At 41.1% G+C, this 24,913-nt stretch overlaps 2 protein-coding genes across 4 annotated transcripts in view; one reads left to right on the forward strand and one right to left on the reverse strand.

The window, feature by feature from the left end:
- LOC114550850 (collagen alpha-1(XXVIII) chain-like) overlaps positions 1-22,179 on the reverse strand; it is a 37,881-nt gene extending 15,702 nt beyond the window's left edge. The window contains exons 1-14 of one of the 3 annotated variants that reach the window (XM_028571768.1): positions 21,830-22,179; positions 12,962-13,119; positions 11,392-11,966; positions 9,382-9,402; positions 9,230-9,292; positions 6,232-6,285; positions 6,081-6,125; positions 5,859-5,885; positions 5,393-5,437; positions 5,027-5,071; positions 4,615-4,668; positions 3,488-3,556; positions 3,311-3,379; positions 1,725-1,793 (exon numbers count right to left, since the gene is read on the reverse strand). In XM_028571768.1, coding sequence (XP_028427569.1) covers positions 1,725-1,793; positions 3,311-3,379; positions 3,488-3,556; positions 4,615-4,668; positions 5,027-5,071; positions 5,393-5,437; positions 5,859-5,885; positions 6,081-6,125; positions 6,232-6,285; positions 9,230-9,292; positions 9,382-9,402; positions 11,392-11,966; positions 12,962-13,119; positions 21,830-21,981 — 1,446 coding nt within the window. In that variant the 5' untranslated portion in view covers positions 21,982-22,179. Of the gene's footprint in view, positions 1-1,724; positions 1,794-3,310; positions 3,380-3,487; positions 3,557-4,614; positions 4,669-5,026; positions 5,072-5,392; positions 5,438-5,858; positions 5,886-6,080; positions 6,126-6,231; positions 6,286-9,229; positions 9,293-9,381; positions 9,403-11,391; positions 11,967-12,961; positions 13,120-13,272; positions 13,533-21,585; positions 21,760-21,829 lie in introns of those variants that run through there. The other 2 variants (XM_028571770.1, XM_028571769.1) reach the window with 2 other exon arrangements.
- On the forward strand, positions 20,980-24,737 carry atp5f1b (ATP synthase F1 subunit beta). Its single transcript, XM_028571771.1, has 10 exons — positions 20,980-21,140; positions 22,003-22,176; positions 22,282-22,456; positions 22,659-22,780; positions 22,901-23,085; positions 23,181-23,339; positions 23,499-23,621; positions 23,846-24,058; positions 24,154-24,355; positions 24,460-24,737. Exons 1-10 carry the CDS (start codon positions 21,038-21,040, stop codon positions 24,555-24,557), a joined length of 1,554 nt encoding a protein of 517 aa, XP_028427572.1. The 5' UTR covers positions 20,980-21,037; the 3' UTR covers positions 24,558-24,737.
- The last annotated feature ends 176 nt before the right edge of the window (positions 24,738-24,913 follow it).

Below are 24,913 nucleotides of genomic sequence, written 5' to 3' on the forward strand. Positions count from 1 at the left end.
GGTTATACCACACAAAATAAGGTTGTGGCAGAGTGTGATGAAGTACTAACAGTGTGTTTTTTTTCTTATGAATTCAGCTTTTCATTTGTAAGAGGAAGAATGTGTTATTTCTTCTTTCAACAGTTACATATTGTCTCACTTTTAGTCTGTAGTTTGTACCGTGTAAACTGCTCATTGGGTACAACTGCACCAAAAGTGGTGGCAGGTTTGGGCCCAAGACCTGAGGTATCTCCATATTTGCATATTCTTGCTTTTAACCCCATCTCAGTAGTCAGGGTTACCGACCATTTTATGAGGAAAAAGAGTAGCTCACATCTCATAAAATGTGTCTCGAGAGGATATATACCTGTAAGCCTAAAATACCAGAAAAAGCAGGAATAGCCATACAGTGAGGGATTAGACGAGTAATCAGAGTTGACAGTAAGAAAGAAAGAGTGCAGCATAATGTCTGGCTGTATATGACTCTGCAGAGAAGTCGTTTGAGAACACATTCCTGTCTTCCAAGGACAACATAAATACAGAGACAAACACAGAAGTGCATTGATCAGCATAGTAATGCTGCATTTGCATTGTCAGATTCAAAAATTATAGATGTAATGGCATAACTATGTGATCTCTCAGTTTTGCACACAAGCCGAGGTGATAATGATGTGGAAAAAGAATAAAATTACTGCGGAGCTCCTGTGACCATGGAGCTTGTTGGGACATGTTATGTGAAGAACGCTTCTTTAGAACAAGAACGCCAACTGCGAGTCTGCGGCCAAATCTGCTGTTGAGGAAAAAGGCAGCCCCGAGGCCAATCTGAGGGTGCAAGATACACGGCCTCCTGTACAAGGGGGGGAAATAGCTCTTACCATATCAGAGGAAAGTTGTCAAATGATAAATTAGATGCAGATATGGAGAAGTGGAAAAAGTCGGACTTTCACCTCTATGCCGTCTGATGTACACCTACCCTGTTAGTGTTGTAACATACCCAAAAAGTGATTACATTTGTTATCAACTCAAGACATTCCATTAACTTAATCACACTTAATTTAACTGTCTGCATGTCTGCAGGTTATCTGTCATGTTTAATGTTAGAATTGTAGAATGAAAACTGCACCTCAGGCTACTAAGAGAACCCAAATTCCCAGGTAAGATATGAGCATCTTCTTTTTAAAATATATATAAAAACATGATGAAGGAAGTCACAAAAGAAGAAAGAATGGAATAAACTGTGGCAATGAACATGCCTAATCTTTGGATTAAGAGCATGTGTGCACCTTTGTGTGTGTGTTTGTGTATCTGTATGCGTGTCTGTACATCCTGAGGGGAAACAGACACAGGAACAGACTCATTCTTTCCTCTCTCAATGAGTCACTCACTCGGTCACGTCTCGGGGCATCCTGGCTATTTTCCGGTATCATCACTGCATCTGCCGGCATGTTCTCAGAGATGGACGATCAATGGATCGGAACATACGGGGAGGTAATGAGAGCCATACTGCACTGCTGTATGGGAATTTATGAAACTTCTGTGTTGTGTTATCATCTCTTGTAACCATACACGTTGTCAATTTCCTATCACTACACTGTGGAATCTGGAGGCCAGACGGACGGGGTCTTTGCGCAGGTCGGTGGGTAGGTGGGTGAATTGAAGGTGAAAGCATGACATGGGGTCTAAAGGGTTCAAAGCTATTAACTGGTTGGAGTGCACGAGCCTCCCAGGAAAAACTGTTAACTCACCTTTGGTCCAGGGAGACCTTCTCCTATCGGTCCTCTCTCTCCTTGGACTCCCTGTGGCCCTTGAGGCCCCTGAGTAAAAAAAACCAACATGTAAACGACTACTGGAAGAACATAAAAAAAGACCTTTTTAACAATTGAATGTTCGCGGAATTGGGAAAAGGTGTGTGCAATTAATCAAAATTTTAATCGCGATTTGGTCTCCTAATGATCACAAAATCAGAGTAACGAGAAATAATTATTATTTTTCACATTATGTTTTGTTGTAAACTCCTATTTTGTCTTGTGTTCTGAATGAAAAGTATGAAGGGAAAGGTCACAGTTGAAGGTTTTGCACTGTTGATTTGTTTACCTGTTTCACTGTTTAAGTTTCACACAGGGAATCATGTTAAATAGTCGTGATTTCAATATTGACAAAAATAATCGTGATTATGATTTTTTTCAATAATCAAGCAGCCCTAGTGACACATGGGTGTTACAAAGTAGCAGTAATATAGATGATCAAGGATCAGACAGACCATGAACATGACATAGTTGAAATGAAAATGGCGCAATTGACTGTATTGACTGGCATCTCCACTAGGTGGGAGCCAAGATGCTACTAAAGTTTTTGCTTATGTTAGCTTCCCATGACTTGGGGACATTTTCCGATCCAGCTAAACTTGTTAACGAAGTTACGGTTCCCAAAATCATCAGTGAAGGCGTTTTCACATGCAGAAAAACAACTTTTGTGTGCGTCTCTTCCATTATTGGGTATGTTGTGTAATGCAACTACATGAATGCTGTTAGTCCTCATCCAGTGAAACATACTAACACTAAAATCGAATCTCTTTGTTTCTTGTCCAACTAGGCCTACGTCTTCTCTGTAGTTAGCATCCATCCAAGGATATATCAGAACAAACAACTCTTTAATACACTTTTATATACCTTAATACTAGGGCGAACTAGCTTCTCCATGCAATACAACAACAATGCTGCTCCTACAGTATGTACTCCATATGGATCATCAACTGGTGAAGATGCTGTTTTTTGCCTGAGACACGAGCTTCAGCTTTAGCCTCAGTCTTTACACACTAGCTATATCGTGTACCTAGCCATCATGTGCATCTTAATATCAATCAGGGTACTCATTTAAAATTATCGGAAAACATTGAAAAGTCACAACGTTGAGCGTGTACCCCATGTACAAAGGCTCAGTCCTTACCACAGCAGTCACAGGTTTGATTCTGACCTGTGGCCCTTTGCTGCGTGTCATTCCCCCTCTCTTTCCCATTCCCATTTCCTGTCTTAAGCTGTCTTGTCAAATAAAGGCCTAAAATGCCAAAAAATAATCTTAAGAAAAAGTAAATAAATAAAATAAAAAAGTCAGTTTAGGACTGGCTTTAAAATCTGCTAGTGACACTATGAATTCTGATGGTAGATCCGCCATGTTATTATTTTAAACTGCATATGTGCCATGCTAGAATGGAAAGCTTGACAGGTATACAGTGGCATCAGAAACTGGGGGCTGGGGCTTAGCGATGGATAAATTAATATTAGACTGGAACCACCTGTGGCCTTGGTATGAGCTATGTGTGTGTCTTACTCACCAATGGTCCAGGCTCACCAAGTCCAGGAGGACCAGGAGGCCCTGATTGCCCCTGGTAACCGACATCCCCCTGTGTAGTGTAAGGGAGCGAGATGAGTGCATGTACAGGGTGAGACACAGGTGGATTATTATGTTCTCATGACTTAATTTTCTTAAACAACAGGGTGTCAGACTTTACCTTGGGTCCCGGAAGGCCAATCCCTGTTTCTCCTTGGATTCCAGGTGGCCCAGGAAGTCCCCTTTCCCCCTATAAAAAGACAGGCAGGGACAGACATGTGCCAAAACACAAATATAGGCACAAACACACAGCTTTGAGTAGTCCGATTCCTGGGCCCAAGGCATCACTTTGACATGATTGGACGCCAGTAGAGCTGTCCAGGTTTGCAGAGGACCAAAACCAGCAAACCAGTCTAGTTCCTGCCACTCAACACTAACACACACTGCTTTTTCTACCCTTTAATAATTAACTATTTTTAAAGTGGAGTTTTAGACATGGGGTTCCTTCATTCCTTAGGTCAAAACTTTATTGGTATTCCAAAGAATGCAATTATTCACTCAGAGGCCGTAAATCAGGGCCATGGTGTGCAGCAGTAGGGCACCTAAAAGGCGTGAAGAGGGTGTGGAAACGTTAGCAGGCGCATACCGGCACTTTTTTCCTCATTTCCCTTGCCCTTTCAGACAAGTTGGGACAATGTTTAAAGGCAGACATTAGTCTGCCATTCAGGTGATATAGAATGACTGCCAGACAATCAACATTTTTTTTTTTTCCCAAAATAATTAAGGAGGGAGCGCTTGGTGGGGAGTGTGGGCTCATGGCAGAATTGGCAGCTATAACATGAGAGAGGGTGCTTAAAAAAAAAGTAGGAACAGACAAATAGGCTGACAAGGTAATAACAGATGAGATTCTGTACTTCAGAAGGGTTTCAAATGTTCCACTGCTGATGGATCATAACTCACAAATAAGTGTTCAAACGTGTGGTCATCGATCAGTTAGTAGGGCTACTTGACATTTGTGATATTTATACCCATGTTAAATTGATTTAATCTTAGCGCATTTTAAATGTCAACTTCAAGGGTGTAATGTTACTCTGAGAAAAACTCTCAGGAACAGAGAGAACACTTTATTATGTCACTAATGTGTTCTTACTTGATGCTTTACTAAAATGTAAAGCAAGGCACCAGTTGGAGTGGAGAACGTTTGATTTACTTCTTTCTTGGTTTCCATTTGTATACTTCCCAGATTTCAGAGGTTTGGTTCAAGCATGTCCAAAAGTGATTTAAAAAGCATGACTGAGGAATACTTACTTTTTTACCCATTGCACCTTCAGGTCCAACATCACCAGGTGGACCAAGAGAACCCTGAGTTGTGAATAAGTGTGTGAGGGTTACACATGGACATTGCAATGTAGCAGTTATTGTAGATAAATAAGGATATGACATACCCTGAACATGACATAGCTGAAATGAAAATGGCACAATTGTATAAACGGGCCCTCCCCCAATCAGTGATTGAAGTTTTCAACCAGTACAGAGTTATTCTGTGCAACTAGCTAGCTAGCTACAGATGATAACATTTTCTAGTGAGAATTGTAAAATGCATATTTGCCATGCTAGAATGGATAGCTTGATAAATGTAGCAGCAATAACCAAAGGGGCATGGGGATCAGCAAAGGGTCAATTGGATTCTATGATTAAAAAAAAGAATGGTAGATTTCACCTGAAGTCCACGATTTCCTCTTGGGCCAATGGTACCTTCAGGACCCTAGAAAAGAAGAATTGCTTAAAATTCCTAATCCACGGTCATCATAAACAATACGTTCATCTTAAAGGAGTTGTGTTAGATTTAATGATATTGTTGAAAATAAAAAAAAATATATAGGTTAAAAAGAAGAATGAACTTCAACTGGGGATTAAATCTTAAATCAAATTTTCCTTTGATAAAAATGGGTAAGTGAGTTCTGGCAAATTTTATTGACTTCATCAGTGAAGCAATGACTAAAACAAAAAATAAAATGGCAACAGAAAGGTATTCTTGAACTTGGTTTCAAGTTCTTACAACATTAAATGTAAAAGAGCAACATACTCTGTCTCCTTTAATTCCAGGTGTGCCACACTCCCCTCTCTCTCCCTGTAAGAGAAGAAAAAGCAGTTTAGTGAAGTCCTTAGCATAGCATCATTTGCATAATTTCAAATTTATGAAACAGAATTCCTTTCCTTGGAACAATTAGCTTGGAATAATAGGTTTAAATATCCCAGCCAGGAGCTGGTGTGCAACAACTAATGAAATTATGTAATTAAATTCCTTTAAAAGAAAAGTAACTATATATACACTTGCATACAGGCTTGACATTAAACACAGATGAAAAATAGGAGAACAAATGCCTTGATCTTTCCAAAGTCTTCTCTGTGAATCAAGGCACTTTATCAGGTCTGGAAAAAACAATTCTCCAGTGTCTCTCACTGTTGCAGATTTGGAAGCGTTGGAATCCGATACTTTGACAAACAATGGGGGCATATAGAGAGACTGTACAGTACAATCTATACAATACCTTCTCTCCTTTGTATCCAGGTTTTCCCTGTGTGTACAAAACAGTTTTGTTAAGTCAGAAGGAGACAGGCAACCAAAACACTGCCACACAGACCACAGAACAAGACTTGTCTCTTTTAATGTAGAGCAATGATTCATGTGAAAGTGGAAAGAAATGAAAAGTTGAAAAGTTTTTATCCAAACTTTTAAATCTTAACAACTTATTTTGAGACCCTCAGCTCACCTCTGATCCTTCCCGACCCGGAAGTCCACTGAGCCCACCCTCACCCTAAGGGAAAGAGGGATTTTAGTTTTATAAGGAATGGCAACCCTCCTGGTATCTAACAGCAATATCTTGAACTGGGAGAAGGTTTGTAGGTTAAGCGAGGTAGCACCTTCTGTCCTTTTGTGCCGGGGATTCCATCTTCTCCAGGACGGCCCTTCTTTCCCTGAAGAGAAAGTCATGGAAGCACCATTAGGCAGAAAACAAGTGTAATGTGTAAATGTGGAGCACTTCAGAATAAAGGGTATGCAGCATAGAATGATGTTTCAGAAACTGTGCGCCATCTTCAGATCTTAAAGGAAAAAGCATGACAAGATCTTCGTTATAGCCTAGATTAGCATAAAGACTGAAAGCAGGGGAAAACAGATAGACTAACTTGTTAATTAGCCTTTGTGGTGCTAGTAGGCCGATTATATCTCCTTTGGACGAGGCCAGGTTAGCGGTTATCCCCCTTTTCCAGAATTTATACTAAGCTAAGCTTACTGGCTGGTGGCTTGAGGTTCATTTTACCATACAGATATGATGCATGTCGTTTGGGAGTTATTGGCAATCACACTATTCTGTTGTTTAGGTATGAGGACATGGTCAGTTTTCATCTTCCAGGAGAACAATAGCTGTACATTGTAGTGTAGCTGCTCACTTTTCTGTGACCTAGGCCCAGAGATAGGGACTCGAGTCTGCCGACATATGTTTACTTTTTATTGATTTTAGTTCAGCGTTCAATACCCTGAATCCTAGATTGCTGACCACAAAGTTAAAAGAACTTAATGTAAATCCATACTGTATTAAATGGCTCTATTCCTTTCTGAACAATCGCACACAACAAGTGAGAGTCAACAACTCGCACTCGCAACTCGATAATAACTCCTTAATACTGAATGGAGCCAAGACTGTAGAGATCATTTTTGATCCTAGAAGTGTAAGAGACCATAGTCCGGTAATGATATATGGTAATATCATTGCACAGGTACCTTCACATAAGTACTTGGGAGTTTATATAGATAATGCACTATGTTGGTCTTCTCATGTCAACAATCTTTGTTCCAGGTTACAGCAGAGACTATATTTTTTACGAAGGTTAAAGTGTTCGGAGTAAATCAGAGAATTATGTACTTGTTCTACCAGTCTATTTTTGAGAGTTTGATCAGATATGGTATTACGGCATGGTATGGTAATTTGACTGTCCAATTAAAATCAAGGTTGGGACGATTGGTGCACACGGCTTTCAAAATTATAGGGGGTGTGGGGGAACGATCACCCCAAGAGCTATTTGATGCTTCAATTCTAAATCATGCCAAGAAAATTGTGAGAGACGATATGCATATCTTGAATGACAATTTTAAATTATTACCTTCGGGAAGGAGGTATAGGGTCTTGATGTGCAGGTCTAATCGAAAAAAAAAAAAAAAAAACTCCTTTGTTCCTACTGCAATCAAGGCGCTAAATAGAAATGAAATACTGTGAACTGCCTTCTTGTGCTTTTCTTTTTTTTTTATTTATCTTATTTGTTTTAATGGATGCTGTATTGTGTGAATGATCTATTATTGTGTTTTATGTATTTTGAACATGTGTTTTATGTACTTTGATCATGTTGCTTTGCATGACTAGACTATGCACGGTGTCCAAGACAAATTTCCCAGTAATGGGACTAATAAAGTATAAAGTAAAAGTAAAGTATAGTGGTTGGTGTAAACCGGGACATTTTAGCGTCCCGACAGGCTTTTGTCGGGACTCGGGACAAGCAACTTAAAATTGGGACTGTCCCGGCCAAACTGGGACATCTGGTCACCCTAACTTGGACTCGTGGCAAAAGACTTGAGACTTGACTTGAACTTGCCCCTCAAAGACTTGAGACTTGACTTGGACTCAAGCTCAAAGACTTGAGACTCGACTTGGACTTCCAAAAAATGACTTGTGAACATCTCTGCCTAGGCCTCATGGAAGCAACATGTTTGAAGTGCAGCATGGATAAATGCCATTGAGTCTGGGAGCAGATGAGTCAAAGGGAACTTCAAGATGTCTGCATGAGGACTCAACAGAACTGTCTGTCTCTCTGTTTTCATGTATGTGGGTTGCGGACTGTGCATGCTCTTATCTTTCAAGTATCTCCCTGTCTGTATGTCTCTGTCTGCACACGCTGCTTCCGTCAGTGTGCGCCTGCTGCCAGTGATGTGAAACAGCTTTTGTTCAGAGCATTAGGTTCAACGGGGTAATGACTCTGTTCTCATCCTGTGAAAAAAACATCAAAGCAAAACCACTACGTCTAATTGTGGCTGTCCTTTGTGTAATGAAAGATGTGTTCACATCACGACACAGCTTTGGAAGGCGAAGAAATTCATGCATGTAACATCTTTTCCACCGAGCGTGCGTCCTCAGACAATCCCAAGTAGCTGGGTTCATTCGACAGACACGATCCTACGGACTTCCCATGTAAATATCTGTTTCGGCCTGTTCCCAATAAAATGTAACAGGAATGCAAGGTATTTGCTTTACTCTCACTGCTGCAGGGAAACAGAGCTTCTCAAAACCACATGATTTACTAAACCCTCTAAAAACCCTGCAAATATGTAACCTGTTAGCATCAAGGGTGCCTTTGTCAGCTGTGTCGTTCTCTATGGTGCTTCAAAAAGGAGCCAGTTTGGGAGTAATTGTCTTTTAGGGGCAGCAGAAGACTACGTGTGGTTTTTAAAAACAGAGACTTTAATCATGTTGTATGTGGCAGAGGAGGGCCAATATGGAACCCCAAATAGTTCAATATTAAATAAACGAAAAAGACATAAAATAATTAATTTGTGTAAATGTGTAAAATATTCGGTTTGGGCATCTGGTAAGGATGCCTCCTGGGCGCCTCCCTAGGGAGGTGTTCCAGGCACGTCCAACTGGGAGGAGGCTTCAGGGAAGACCCAGGACTAGGTGGAGGGATTATATCTCCACCCTGGCCTGGCCTCAGACTTAATGTGGCTCAGAAAAGGGAAGTTTGGGGCCCCCTGCTGGAGCTGCTACCCCCGCGACCCGACCCCGGATAAGCGGACGAAGATGGATGGATGGTGTAAAATATATAAATGAAACAACAATTTGTAAAGGCCAATACTGCGTAGAAGGATACTTACAGGAGGGCCGCTGGCTCCCCTCTCACCCTTGTCACACGCACACTTGCTCTGGGCCAGAGGACACTTCAAACACAGGGAAAGAAGAGTGAGACAGGCCTTTTTGGGGACCAAAATCAAGAAATGTGTAGAAAGACCACAGTCCTGAGGCTTACCCCTTCATCTGCTAGCGCCGTCTGTGGAGCAAGAAACACAAGAATATTAAGATGAATTTCAGACTTTCATCATCTGGTTTATTTATACCCAACCAGCACACATTTACAGAAAAATCATAGAAAATGATATGAGCTTAATTAAAAAATTGAGGTAAGCTTTTGATTCTGGTCTCAAATGCCGTATTTCCACTGCATGGTATGGCACTGCTCACAACTCTTTTTTGGTTTTCCATTAGCAAAAGTTGTGGATAGTACTTTTTTGGTAACACCTCAGTCTAGCTTTCAAGAGAGCGGAGCAAATACTAAAACATTAGGAAGTGAAAAATGCTGCAGACCACTGATTGTTCAGAGAGAATCTTTAGTAGTGCGACAGGGGACATCCTGCACAAATCCACCATTTTTAAATAGCCAAGCTACCATCAATAGTGACCTCAATTTTTTTATTCACTCGCCCCAGACTGGAGCCAAACATACCTGCTACTCAAACACCCAATTAAACTGGTTCACAGCTGGCCTGGGCTCAGTTTGTCAAACAGCCTTCAACCTCCTCCACCTGATTCTGCAAGAGGACCCTCATCCTGCATTTCTTGGAATAGCCCGATATTCACCCTACAGGTTGCTTTTCTCTTCAACGCTTACCACATTTTCTTCACAAGGGGGAATGGTCAAAATTACACCAAGACTAAACACAAACCACATGCGTTGATCAGTGTAATAGCCTCGCTAAGCATCCAGAGGATGTTTCTGTGGTAAGCAGGGGTGTCTGAAGACAACACAAACAGTCTTAGAGGACGGAGCGATGCAGTCGAATGCTGAGACTGAAGATAAAAGACAGTTTCTCAGCTGAGACAGAGACACATGCTTATGACATACAGATGCTGCATATGCAGAGCAAAGAGATGAAAGTTTGGCTTATGGACTGGCTGCTGCTGCCGGGCTCTTGCATGCAAGCAGAATTGCAGGATGTCAGGTTCAATGCTGTAGGAGCCTCAGTGCAAGTTTTTTACTTATCATATTTGGATGGGTACCACCTGTGTCAACAGTAAGCCTGATTTTGAAGTGGGGCTTGAGGAGCTGCTTGAATGATGTAGCGTGCATACATGTTCTTGCTGGGTTTCTGCTCTTACTGCACCCGATTTTCCCGCAAATAGGTTTAATGCGGAGCATATGTTACAGCCAACAGCTTGGTTGTGTCTGCAGGATGTTGCTGTGCAGCACATGTTCAAATTATCGCAGTGGAAATTAACGTCGTTTTTTGAAAGTAAGATAAACAATTTTAAATAAATAAAAATATATAGATAGATATATATATACACATTTTTTGGCCAACTGAGTGGATGTCAGAGTGAATTTCATTTTACAGTGATGACTTTTGTGATGACAGCAGACCTTTTACTATGGCAGCAGGTAGCAGGTGTACATCAGGGATGCAATAATACAAGAAATCAAGCAGTGGTGGTGGTGTCAAAGACAGCGCAAAGGAAGTTATTATTGGGTGCATGAAGACGTAAAAGACAGTAACATTTGATACATTTGGAAAAGTCACACTGCATAATGGATTTTTGAAACTTCTACCTGGCATACATTACTGGGAATAAACAATTATCAAACATACATGCAATTTGCACAATCTTGCAAGTGATTTTTGTAAATGAGAAAGATCTCAGTTACAATGCCTTTTGTGAAAAAAGCTAAAATTTCAATTTAATAAAACTTCCATTAATAGGGAAGAGTCAATCTAGTCACACTTACAGCGAGACTCTTTGTAACTTTTGTTAAACAAAGAGACATTATGGGCATTAAAGCAAAAGCTGAGTTTTGTTGCTTATAAATGTTACTTTTGTTTTGTAAGACTAACGATATGTTATTTCTATTCTTCAAAATCTACTAATCATGCATAACATCGAAAACCAGAAAGCTGCTTCCGAATTAAATTTGGTTACCAATTTCACCATCTACAATCCTGCATCGAATCTGAGACAAAGCAAAATAAGTTTATTTTTTACTTACAATCTCCTTCATAAATGTATCCACAATGCCTCGGTCCTGCAGGTTGTGTAGGTAGCGTGAGGCTGGGGAGCTAGCAATTAGCCGCAGCTGAGCTATATTGGCGGCCTCGTTGGCTTCAGGTGTGATGCCTATGGTGAAGAAGCGGATGCCCTGGTTCTTGGCATCGGCCACGGCTGAAAAGATGTCTGGGTTCCTGGGGTGCGAGATGCCGTCGAAGAGCAGAACGGCCACCTTGATGCTGCTGGGATCCGACTCCTCCAGGTAAATACGGGTGAGGTTGGTGATGGCGAAGGTGGTGTAGGTGCCGTGACCAATGTACGTGATGGGAGCTAGTCGGGCCTTGAAGTCGGCGATGCCCCTCCACTGTTTGAAGGTCTGCTCGATGATGACATGGCTGCTGTACTGCAGGAGGGCAGCCCGGGAGCTGAGGCCCCGGCCGGTCTGCAGCCGCAGGCTCTGCAGCCGGTCCATCACGTCTGAGGCGAAGCGCTTCTCCTGGGCATGGTTGTCCTTGGCGCTCTCTGAGCTGTCGATCAGGAAGGCTAACTCCAAACTGCAATCTTCATCAATTAGTGCTGACAAGGAAGAGGAGATAGGCATTTATTAACAATGAGATAGTAGGAATTAATGGAATAGTTTGACATTTTGGGAAATACAATTTGTTTTCTTGCTGGGAGTTGGGTGAGAAAATCTATACCACACTCAGGTCTGTATGCTAAAGATATTGTTAGCTTAGCATAAATACTGGAAACAAGGGGAAACAGCTAGCCTAGAGGCTTTTTAAAAGGAGGGCCTGTCCTAAAATGAATTTCATTATTAGATGATTGCCGTTTTGGCTTCATAACAAACCTAACAAACCACCAAGTTGACAAGTTGGTTGTCTAGACCTTTTCGATCAAGATATGTCATTTATACTTTCATATCGACAGAGCAAAAGACTTTCATATCCAGCCAAACATAAAGATTAAACTGATCACAGCCAAATGGATTTTATGAGTGAGGGAGAAAACTTCATCTGTGGAGCCTTCAGAAGGGGTAAAGGTGATTTATTGACTGTTTATTCTCTATAGGCTGATGCCTTTTCAGTACGAGTGTGGTAAGTTCATGTGTGTGACATATAATTTTGAAGAGAAAATAAGGGTAACTCAACTTGCTGCACCAACCTTCAGCAATGGAAGGAGGGCACAGATCTAATATAGGCTGAGGATAAATCACATTAATCTTCACGGAAATATGTCACAGAGAGAATGCGCCTGGGGAAACAGGATTCTGAACGAATAAAACATTTGGGTAACAGAGCACTGAACGGTCACACAGGAGATGGATGGCTCTGAGGAGCCTGAGAGATATGATCAATCCGAGTGGATTGCATCCTCCAGCGATGTCCTTGTTGAGTATCATGTTCTATTTTTTTTTTACCTGTGGCAGCAGCTTTTTTCCAGTGATGAAAAAAGTGAAAGATGTGCTGCCTGCACAAATTCTACACCACTTTTTTTTTTAAGAAAGAGCATCAGTGGGAAAGAGTCAATAAAACAACCCCCAGAATAAAAAAAAGCACTTTTAGACTTACATTTGCCATTTTGCGGTATGGAATTGGATGGATTTAGTCTGCTCTTCTTCTTGGTGGTCACCACCTCTTCCTCATAGTCTTCTTCATAGTCCTGTGCCCAAAGTCCCTGAAGTCCCCACAGTAGCAGGAGCCAGTGCAGTGAGGGGACCATGACTTCTCTGAGAGATAAAGAGAAGACAGATGATAAAAAAGACCTGTGAGACACGTCCTTACATTTTAATACCTTCCAAAAAAAACTTGCACACACTCGGAGAACAAGCTTTAACAGGCATGCGCGTTTAAGACTTAGGCATCAAGCATGCATAACTCACAAGGTTGCTGACTTAGGTCTCCAATGTGTTCAGCTCTATAAAGCTCTCCTGGCAGTGAGGAAATTCAGAAAAGAGCAAATAGGGAAAAGGAGAGATTGTTCTATCAGAGTTAGTTTGGTTCCATGTTCTGAGCATCAAGCTGAGTGTCCTCTTCCACTGTTGTTGAGTCTGTAGGTCAAGTAGGCACCTTATGGTGACACCACCAGCAGCAGCAGCGCGTTGCTAAAAAGGTTAGACTGTATTCCGGCTCTCATGAGACAAAATTCAAGCCATTCTAAGCTTGCAGTAAATTAAAGGAAGTCCAGCCCTTTTTTGAACTCACTCACTCCCATTTAGGGGAGAGTATGGGAGGGGTGCCTGAGGAGGAAGCTACAGACACTCCAGAAATTCCTCTTCATGACAGAGCAATTATTGCCCCCCTATTTTATTTTTTAGAGTCACTTTTACTTTGTTAGCTCTGGTAAGTCCTCAGCTATTTGAAACAGGAATAGAAAGGAAAGCCCCAGGGAATAATATCAATTTGTCCAGGACAGCTGGTTTAAAATCAAAACAGGCAGTTATCATGTATCAGTTATGTGTTGTGTGGCAGCCACCATTAAGGACACCAAGATCAGATGTAATGACATTTTACACATGCAAAGGCTGATTCTAACGTTTCTAATAAAATATCCCTGTTTATAGGCAAAAAAAATTAATAACAAAGCAAGATTAGGCTACTTTTGAAAAAAATTAACAACACAACCTTCTCTTACAAATATTGAATTGATACGAAATAAAACACACCTTTGCTCAATTAAATACACTTAGAAATGTTGCTGCTACAGCCTTATTTGTTCTGGTATGACCTATAGCTTATGGTGGCTAAGGGTAATTGTTTGTTAGTTAACTTTAGATAGATGAATACTTGGACTACTATTACACTGTATTTTAGCATTTGCCATTATTCTATAATTGTTAATTGTGGCAATTGTGGTTATAATGAGACACTGGTGACATGAGGGCTAATGAACAGGTGAAACACATCAGGGCGGTGCAGACAATCACATAAGGTGGGAAAACATACATCGCAGGCAATCAAACAAGACACGACACATGGGAAATGACCCTACAAAATAAAACAGGAAACTAAACCAGAGCTGTATAGTAACTAAGTAGAACTACTTCACTACTCTTCTTAAGTACTAAAAGGCTGTATCTGTACTCTACTGGAGTATTATTTTTTTCTCATACTTCCACTTTTACTTGAGTACATATTTTAAATGAATGAAATACTTTTACTCAGATAAATTTTTTATGTGCTGCATCGTTACTTGTTACTGTTGTGAATTCCTCACGCTACGGAGACTGTGTAGGTTACAGTGTGTGTAGTTACGGCTACGTTAGTTACGTACGCTAATGACCCTGTGATGTGAAGCTGCTAGTTTATCTGTATTTTGCTAGCTTGCTAACTTTCCACTACATCACACATGTTACTAGCTAGTGTGTGATATGTTTTTTGGGGCTTTAATTGTTACTGTGCTGGAGATGTTCATTTTACTTGCACAGTGTGATAATTGTACATTTTATTTCAGTATTTGTTAATATTTGTTATTTTTAATATAATATATTTAATATTTGTTAATTCCTTTGGCTACAGCCTTAGGCTAAACATTTGAAATAATATAAACAATATGCTATTCAAACTTATGACTGCTTTCTTTAATAACTAAATAACACAATACTTACAGTACATACAGTACTTTTAGTACTTGAGTAGTATATTTTAAAATAAACTACTTGCAATACTTAAGTACAAAAAATGTTGAATACTTTAGTACTTCTACTTAAGTGTGGTGCTTAAAGAGCACTTCAACTTCTACTCAAGTCACTTTTTTGATAGAGAACTTGTACTTTTACTCAAGTATGGGTCTCTAGTACTTTATACATGTCTGAACTAAACTAAACCCAGGATCATGATAAAACCTGTAATATCTATTACTGATATTTTGGCCATTTGGGAGCAACAGTAACAAGCTGTGAACACAAAGTTGATATGGTGAACTTGTTTACACATCCAGCACATAGCAACATTACCATTGATTTGGTCTCTACCAAATATCTGGCTCTTCAGCATTTGGTGCTGGGCAGGTAGCGTGCAGTTAGAGCTTTTTTTTCTGAAAACAGCTGCCTGCTGCAGCCGAAAGTGGTGCTCTGAGAGCTGTGAGAGTGAACCAAAACAGTTAAGTTGTAGGCAATAAAACCAAAACAATGAGCTGAAAGACGCTAAAGCTCCATCAAGCGGAGAGGGACTGCAGAGTTGCGTGACAGTTGTTTTGAAAATAGAATTTTTAAATAAAGTATATATTATTCACGTTTTCTTTCACTGTGCCTCCAGATGCCTCGCCCTCGGAATAATCCAGAGAGCTGGAAAAGTTTGGATAGGTGATTTATACCTTAAGGCAACTCAGCCTGCAAGAGCAGCGTACCATGATTCATCTGTGAAAACACCTAGAGCTGTCATTTGTTAGTCTTTCTCTTGGCATGATTTATGTAAACATATATTTCCAAGAGCTTGGAAGAAGTAAATTTGTATGAAGGGTAGTGCCACTGTAGCATTTACAGCTAAATAGTCTGCATATTTTATTCTTTTCTGACAGGATAGGTGTTACATATTTTTTTGGTCTACAGTCACAGTTTAGTTTATTCATCCATTTTGTTCAGATATCATCATAATGGGTGAGATCTACCCAATTTTCTTATATATCATATACACCTTAACTTTACTTTCAAAGTCAGAAGAAGAAGTCTCTTTTCTGGCAGAGATCTCTTCAAAGCCGGACGTGAAAGGTTATAACTTCAGAATCAGTCCAGTTTTTATTGAAACCTGCTGCGTATCCTTTTCAGCACCAAAGTCTCATATTGCCTTAATCTTATTATAATTCCTATGTAGTCCTGGATCAGAGGACTCTTAATATCCCATGAGACTGTCTGCAGCCATAAAAGCTGGAGCTGGAATCACATAACTCTGCAACACGGCGTGTGTTTTTATTGCCTACTGTATTAGAAAGGTTAACTGTCACTCAAGAATGCTCCGCCTGAAAGATGGACCTGCTCAAATCTGGTTCAGCTGACCTTACTTCATGTAGAGAGCTGATTAAGCAAAGTATGGGTTTATGGCAATTATTTTTGTCGTTGTAATATTGTGTCTGTTTGGAACTAGTTTGCAGCAAGAAATAGAAAGAAGCTGTCATTGCTGTCTGGCCTCGCTGCTTTGGCTTCTTCCCATAAATGAATACAACTTTTACAGCTCAGACACTTGTTTAGTTGCCTGACACACAATATTTGGCAAAAGTAAGACACAGCATAACGCTGAATTTCAATATGAAATGCCTTATATATGGAAAACCACAGAATATCCAGTTAGGATATGCCCAAATAGGACATCTGCAAATCCACATGCCTTTTATGACAATAAAAAAAGGAAGTTAAGTTCTTACGTTTTTGATTTTGTTCACAGCAGGGATTCTGAAATAATGAGCCTACATGTTTGCTACGCAGCATTTAAAGTGTGCTTTCTTAAAGCAGATCCCACAGTGTCTCTAAACCCACCAACAAGGTGACATTCAGTCAATGAGTATATGGGAATACATGAATAAATATGGTCTTATTTACATGAGCACATGCAAACAGCCACAAAAGGGCAAAGCAGGACATGGCATTTTTTATTCAATGCCACTGAATTTACTTTTAAAGAGTAAATGGTTTCCTGAGAAAAGGTATGTGGTATAAAAAGAGGAGGAAAACAAAAGTTATTTTATGACACTGCGAAAGCCACCACTTAGCTCTTTGATATCCCCTACCCCTCCAGGTATCTATCCTGTGATATTTAACCACTGTTTTTACAAGATAATGCATGTTCATTCAACATATAGTTTCAGCACCAACTGACATGAGTGGCTGTTTATTGTTAATGGGCTGAATGGCAAACCAAGTAAGAGTACTCAGAGCAACGAAACCGCTATGTACAGGTATGTCCCAACAGGTTTTCATACCAGTCTGATCTAAAGGGGAGCTGACAGCTACACCACAGACCAAGGTAAAACTGAACATAATCCTGTAAGAGAGTAACTGTCATGGCGTACAAGAGGAATGTGTTATTGGTTGCTGTACTACAAACATTCAGAAAGAGTTTTATAAGTTGTCACTTATAGATAAAATGCATTAATAAGTTACAAACATGTTTTGTCTGTCTTGTACCTGACAGTCATTGTCTTAGTGTTTAAAGCATGCTAACATTTTGCTAATTAGCATCAAACACAAAGTAGAGCTGAGGCTGATGGAAATGTTAGTTTTGCAGGTTAAACCAAAACTATTGGACAAATGTAAATGTTGACCTGATGGTGGTGCTAGATGAAAAGTTGAGGGACCACCAAAGTTATTAAATTTCATCCTGAGGGGAACATGAATGTGTGTACCACATTTCATGTCAATCCATCCAACAGTTGTTGAGATATTTCACTCAAAACCACAAATGTCAAATTTATGGTGACACTACTGTAAAGGTCAGGGGAACACCAAAGTTGTCAGGATTCATCCTCTGGGGACCATTAATGTGTTTACAAAATGTCATTATACCCAATAATTGTTGAGAAATTCCAGTCTGGACTAAAGTGCTGGGCTGACAGACAGGCCGACATTGCTACATTGCCAAGAGCAGTGGTTCCCAAACCTTTTCACGTCAAGGACCCCAAAACTGACACAAATTGGACCACGGACCCCAATTTGATAAGATTTGTCCCAGGGTTTCCCATCTGATAGGATTTTTGCTTTTAGATGTTTCATTACAGAGAGTTTATGAAACCCATGACCAAAATAGTCATACATTCTGTCGTTGTGTTACTTATGGATGGAATTATAGTGAAATTAAATGATTCCTCCTTTTTGCTGGGGACCCCCTGGAATTACATCAGGGACCCCTGGGGGTCCTCAGACCCCACTGTAGGAACCACTGGCAGAGAGCGTATTCTTGTCACCTTTAAGCTCTTTGATCAAAACATTTTAAAAGTAGAAAAACTGTTTCCTCACCAGTGCTGCATGGAACATGTCTGTGGAAGGTCAAAGGCTGCCTGCGGTCAAACTGTCCCAAGTATGATGAAGGGGTGCTTCGCAAAACCTGACAGAGACAATACACAGGTGCGACATTTGTTTGGGATGGGAAACATTTGCAAGGATTTGAATAAAGTTTATTGTTGTGGCTTCAAATACAGAGCTGGATCCAGAGATCACTCCATAATGTAGGTCAGACTTTTCTACTGCTGCACTGGATCATGTTGCGGAACATGTCCATTCTTGCATCTCTCACTGTTGTGAACTCATTCAGCCTGATCACAGTGGCTACAGTAACCGCAACACAATCACAATCCTCCAAACACTAAGGAGTAATATATGGAAACATTTTGGGAAACATTGCAGATTGTCAAACCCAAACCCAAGAGTTTTAAGGATCACAACATTGCTCCCTCGACTTTTTCCACACAAAATGTTACATTTGTTTTTACTTTAAGTGACATTCTGAGTGTTCACCTGCATGTATCTCAGAATCAGCTTTAATGGCCAAGTAAGTGTCTGATGAGTAATGACTGAGAACCCTTTTTTGACTGTGTTGTTGGATTATTACAGGTACATTATAACATGTATTGCATATGCATACACATTCCTTGTATGCATTTTACTTTGGGGCATGCACAGGATGTGTGTGAATATGTGGTGCGTTTTCACAGACAAATACAGACTAGTAGAGATGCATTTATGGCTGCAGATAGTCAGATATGTGGGTAGGAGTGTTGCCAAGCCTTATTCAATCAGTTACAGTAATGCGTTTTAAAAACACATTCAAAGAGAAACTAACTCATTACCCACTGTCATTTGTTAATACATAGTGATTCTGCTCTACATATAATTGCACTGCTTGTTTAGAATCTGTGTACAAGTCACAGAATCATTATGCTTTTATGCTTTAAACTAAGGCACGCGCGCACGCACACACGCGCACACACACACACACACACACACACACACACACACACACACACACACACACACACACACACACACCATCTATACAGCAGCACCCTCTAGTGTAAATATGGTGGAAACACTTCTAGAGGCTTATAATTGACACCTGCTGCGTCCTAAATTCCATATTTAATACTAATTTTTTTTATGAACAGCTCCTGCCTTTTCTTTGTGCATTTCATTGTGGGACACTCAACAGCACATTGAAACAAATCAGTGGTTTAGAATTAATATGTACAGTATTATGGTTCAGGTTAAAAAACAATTAAAGTATCAATTTATATACACTCAGGCCTAATATTTTCATAAAAATGTGATGTTGCCCTGCACTCCACTCCATCATGCTGAATCATGAAATCATGCAGCCTTTAGTGACCCAGAATAAGCAAGCAGTGGCGGTACATTTTCTCATCATTTTGAGAAACTTGTACTTTCTCAACTATTTCCATTTTCTGTTACTTCATACTTCTACTGCTCTACATTTTAGTAGGACATATTGTACTTTTTACTCCAATACATAAATGTGACAACTACAGTTACTTTGCAGATATAAATCTTATCATCTTAACATATAATTAGCATGTAAAATATGATTCATAAAATATGATTGCTATGAACTGAAAATAATAATCCAATGTACTCCAAAAGGTGCCATTCTATAAAATAAATACTTGCACTTTACTTTAGGTACATTTAGCTGATAATACTTCTGAACTTCTTAGGTCAAATACAATTGAAGGCAGGACTTTTACTTTTAAATAGTAGCTACCTGGTATGTGTAGAGAATGTGCAGAGCCCTAATGGGCTTTGCCATTGGTTTTCCCCTCTGAAGCACCACCTTGGCAACCTGAACCCAAACCCACACACAAAAAACACCTCAGTCTGCTCCAGATGAGGTCCCCCCAAACAGTACACCAAGTACTGCATTCAACAGTCATGACCCTGAGATACGACTGCACAAAGGTTGAGGTAGAGGACCAAAAGCCAGGCAGGCAGATGTCCTTCACTGAGAGACACCCCTGAACAAAGCGATACCCCTAGTGGAGAGTGCCCTCAGACCCTCTGGGAAAGTAATTTGAAATTGTACTTAAGTAGTACAGTACTTAAATCAATGCTCACCACTGTCACCAGCCTAGCTGTTTAGTTTAGTCAGTGCAGTGCTTTAAGTCTACATACCATTGATATGATGAGGTCAACTGACACCTTATGTTGAGTAAAATAGAATACTAAAGTCTTAATGCATCATTTAAAGTTGTGTAAAGACAGGCAGTGGTCTAGTTTTCAATCAGAACATGGAACTGTGGATATTTTTACAATTTCCCTGGGAAATGAGAGCACTGTTAATGACCTAAGCAAAACAGGGACTCCAGACATGAACAATAAATGTCAGGGGTCCAGCAGGAAGCTTTACTCTCCTTGAGGTGGGACACTGTGTACAAACAGGACAGTGTGGCACCACTACAATGCCAAAACCAGCTGTAGGTCTGAAATAAGTGAACGACTGATATTAATGTTTTAACTCATTTGTAATCGTTTGTTTGGACTGTCATTCAGCAGTCACATTTGCTTTGGAGGGCAGAGTTGGATACGCTCAACATCTACGCATGCTCAGCCTTTTTTTACGTTGCGCGCACGCGCAGCTAGGCTCAGCGGCCATTCATTATAAAGCCACAAGATCCTCTGTCTCTTTCCACCTTCAGCCATTTTGACAATGTTGGGAGCTGTGGGACGCTGCTGCACCGGGGCACTACAGGCTCTTAAGCCTGGGGTTCAGCCCCTTAAGGCTCTCGTTGGATCCCCAGCCGTCCTTTCACGTAAGTCCTGCATGCTTGGTGCTTTTGAGCGAAATCGTACAAAAAAAACTACGCATTTACGTGCCTGCCTGAGAAGGGCAAGCGCAATGCTAATGTTAGCTGTTGCTAGTAACACGCTGGCGTAGCAGGCCTGAACATTTAAATGTCTAATTTGATAAATGCTGGAGCAATTCTAACGTTTATATGTGTAAACATGTGCATCTATGCTCCTATTGACAGATGTCATGCATCAGAAAATGACTTGGGCTGTGTTTTTCTTGTGCTAGCAGCAATGACCTTTATGTAATGACATGAGGCGGTGTGAGACCGTGCAGAGCCTGCTAAGTTAGCATTACAAGTGCTTTTTAGCAAGGTCTGGACAGTCTTCTGCAACATTTATCCACAGACCCATTCAAGTCATCTAACGTTACATATAGAAAAAGCATAACTCTTATGATTAACCTACTTGCCACTGAATGTCCTGCGTCTGTCATTGGTAGTAGTCGCGTTAGCATTGTTAGCTCGAAGTACACTTCATTCATCTGTCACTTTCTACGTTAATGTTATTTAGGCCGCGGGGAAGTGGCTTGTTTGAGTTTGTAGTGTTTATAATAGTACATTTCGCACAAGTACGCTTGTTTTGCTAAAGGACGTTACTCGATCATTTTAGTTATTAAAAGCTGATTCATAGTTTAGCTAGCAACACTTACTTGACATTGAGACGGCCAGACACGCAGTTGTCTGGCTGCTCTATCCGGTGCTTTTTCAGCGGACATGGTGCTATGTTGAAGACCATTTGTGCTACTGGCATTACAAGGTCATGACTGTGGCACACATGTTTGACACTGAGCTGACTGCACATTATGTCTGCATTACTTTACAGGCAGAGACTATGTCGCACCTGCCGCCGCTGCAACCGCCGCCTCCGGGCGCATTGTGGCTGTCATCGGTGCCGTTGTCGACGTTCAGTTCGATGAGGACCTTCCTCCCATTCTCAACGCCCTGGAGGTCGCCGGCCGTGATTCCAGGCTAGTCCTGGAGGTGGCACAGCATCTTGGTGAGCAACTTAAATTATAACCTTAAGCCCTGCATCCGTATGAGCTGACAGAACACGATACGTTTATACAATGGACAATAAAACTAAACAAATGTTTGTATTTAGGGGAGAACACAGTGCGTACCATTGCTATGGATGGTACTGAGGGTCTGGTCCGTGGACAGAGAGTTCTGGACACTGGTGCCCCCATCAGAATCCCAGTGGGTCCCGAGACTCTGGGCAGGATTATGAATGTCATCGGTGAGCCCATCGACGAAAGGGGTCCCATCTCCACAAAGCAGTGAGTTTGCTTTGAAAATAACGCATTGGATTACAATATTCTAATGACAATGTCTTATGTAATTGACAATATAAGAAGTGCCAATGATTAGCAGGTGTTAAAGAGCTTGCTATGCTTACAAATTGAGCTTTAAAAATCTGTTGGCTGGCAAAAACAAGTTGCTCTTTGAATAGCTGCAAGTTATTCTCCTCCCCTCCCTCAGGACTGCACCCATCCATGCTGAAGCCCCTGAATTCACAGACATGAGTGTGGAGCAGGAGATTCTGGTGACTGGCATCAAGGTGGTGGACCTGTTGGCCCCCTATGCCAAGGGAGGAAAGATTGGTATGTGCTTAAATGTTTCCTCACGATTGTGGTTCTACAGTACATGCAATATTGTATACTGTAGTCTTTGAAGCTACTTTGGTAATATCAAAACTAATCCTACATTTCTCATGGTCACAGGTCTGTTCGGTGGTGCTGGTGTGGGCAAGACTGTATTGATCATGGAGCTGATCAACAACGTTGCCAAGGCCCATGGTGGTTACTCTGTGTTTGCCGGTGTGGGAGAGCGTACCCGTGAGGGAAACGACTTGTACCATGAAATGATTGAGTCCGGTGTCATCAACCTGAAGGACACTACCTCCAAGGTGAGGATTTTTCTTGAAATTGAGGGGATAAAAAAAGACCTAACATGGCATAGTAGCAAACATCAAACACTCACCTGAACTGTTGTCCCTGGTAGGTGGCGCTGGTGTACGGACAGATGAATGAGCCCCCCGGTGCCCGTGCCAGAGTGGCTCTGACTGGACTGACCGTAGCAGAGTACTTCCGTGACCAGGAGGGTCAGGATGTGCTGCTCTTCATCGACAACATCTTCCGTTTCACACAGGCTGGCTCTGAGGTCTGTAATAACTTCCATCATGTCGGTCGGTAGCAAAAGGGCAGGAAATGTTTCCCTAAAGATACATTTGTAACAGCAGTTATTAGGTTTTTATTTTTTAAATTAAGATAAATGTTGAATGACATGCTTGATGGTGACCAAAGTCATCTTACTTCTCAGGTGTCTGCCCTGCTGGGTCGTATTCCCTCTGCTGTGGGTTACCAGCCCACTCTGGCCACTGACATGGGTACCATGCAGGAGAGAATCACAACCACCAAGAAGGGTTCAATCACATCTGTGCAGGTAAATATGACTTAAATTAGCATGACTGACTCATTGTGCATGTTAACCTATCATTGTCCTTGCTTAAACAACTTTAAAAGACAATTGAAAGAATAATAAACTAATGTAGAATTGGATCGTTGTTAGAGGGTTCATTGTTTTAGTTTTGCGTTACTTAATGCATGGTGACCCAAAGGGAAATTTGCCACAATTAAGATTGACAAGGTCTCAATTCTCTCCACCAGGCCATCTATGTGCCCGCTGATGATTTGACTGACCCTGCCCCCGCCACCACCTTCGCTCACTTGGATGCCACCACTGTGCTGTCCCGTGCTATCGCTGAGCTGGGTATCTACCCCGCTGTCGACCCCCTGGACTCAACCTCCCGTATCATGGACCCCAACATCGTCGGCACCGAGCACTACGAAATTGCCCGTGGTGTGCAGAAAATCCTTCAGGTTTGGACCTAATCTTTTGAAACTGAATTTTAATTTTTTATTTTGCTGGGACTAACAAAACATTTATCAGGCTTATGTTTACTTTCTTTCTGTAGGACTACAAATCCCTGCAGGATATCATTGCCATTCTGGGTATGGATGAGTTGTCTGAGGAGGACAAACTGACTGTGGCCCGCGCCCGCAAGATCCAGCGTTTCCTGTCCCAGCCCTTCCAGGTGGCCGAGGTCTTCACTGGCCATATGGGAAAGCTGGTGCCCCTCAAGGAAACCATCAAGGGCTTCAAGGCTATCCTTGCCGGTAAGTGGGTTAGGTGACTGATGTGACTTGTTAAAGTACTTAATTATTCAAATGTCTAGATTGTGTCCCTCCTAACATATTCTTTGGTACCTGTTTCCATGTAGGTGAGTACGATAGTCTGCCCGAGCAGGCCTTCTACATGGTCGGTCCCATCGAGGAAGTCGTTCTGAAGGCCGAGAAGCTGGCTGAGGAGCACTCATAAACATCTAAACATTCTAACTGTTGTGGGGAGAGAAAAACAAAAGGAGAGCGGTTCTGCGTTTAGGAGCACTTGGTTTGTAAACATGTCAAAATGCAAATGTACCTGTCTAGTCATCCTGAAAGAAAGTTCTATTTAATGTTTCCAATGAAAGATGGAATAAAACGCTGTCTTTACACAAAACATGTCAACTGTATTTCTTATATGCTTAAATAGTTTAGTTAAGAATCCTATTCCCAATGGGGATTATCATGAAATGGCTGTCCTTATCCACTCTGACCACAGGATGGCAGTCTTGAGTTGTTAACTTTCTTAACCTTGTTGCAGCTTCAATTTGTATTTTTCATACTAAAGTACGA

Source organism: Perca flavescens, chromosome 24, assembly GCF_004354835.1.
Source record: "Perca flavescens isolate YP-PL-M2 chromosome 24, PFLA_1.0, whole genome shotgun sequence".
NCBI lineage: Eukaryota > Metazoa > Chordata > Actinopteri > Perciformes > Percidae > Perca > Perca flavescens.

Excerpts from the sequence above, each read along its gene's own strand:
- atp5f1b (XM_028571771.1), top strand. The coding sequence starts at position 21,038 with ATGTTGGGAGCTGTGGGACGCTGCTGCACCGGGGCACTACAGGCTCTT. Across the intron at positions 22,177-22,281 it reads GGAGGTGGCACAGCATCTTG|GGGAGAACACAGTGCGTACC; the intron begins GTGAGCAACTTA and ends GTTTGTATTTAG. Across the intron at positions 22,457-22,658 it reads GGTCCCATCTCCACAAAGCA|GACTGCACCCATCCATGCTG; the intron begins GTGAGTTTGCTT and ends CCCCTCCCTCAG.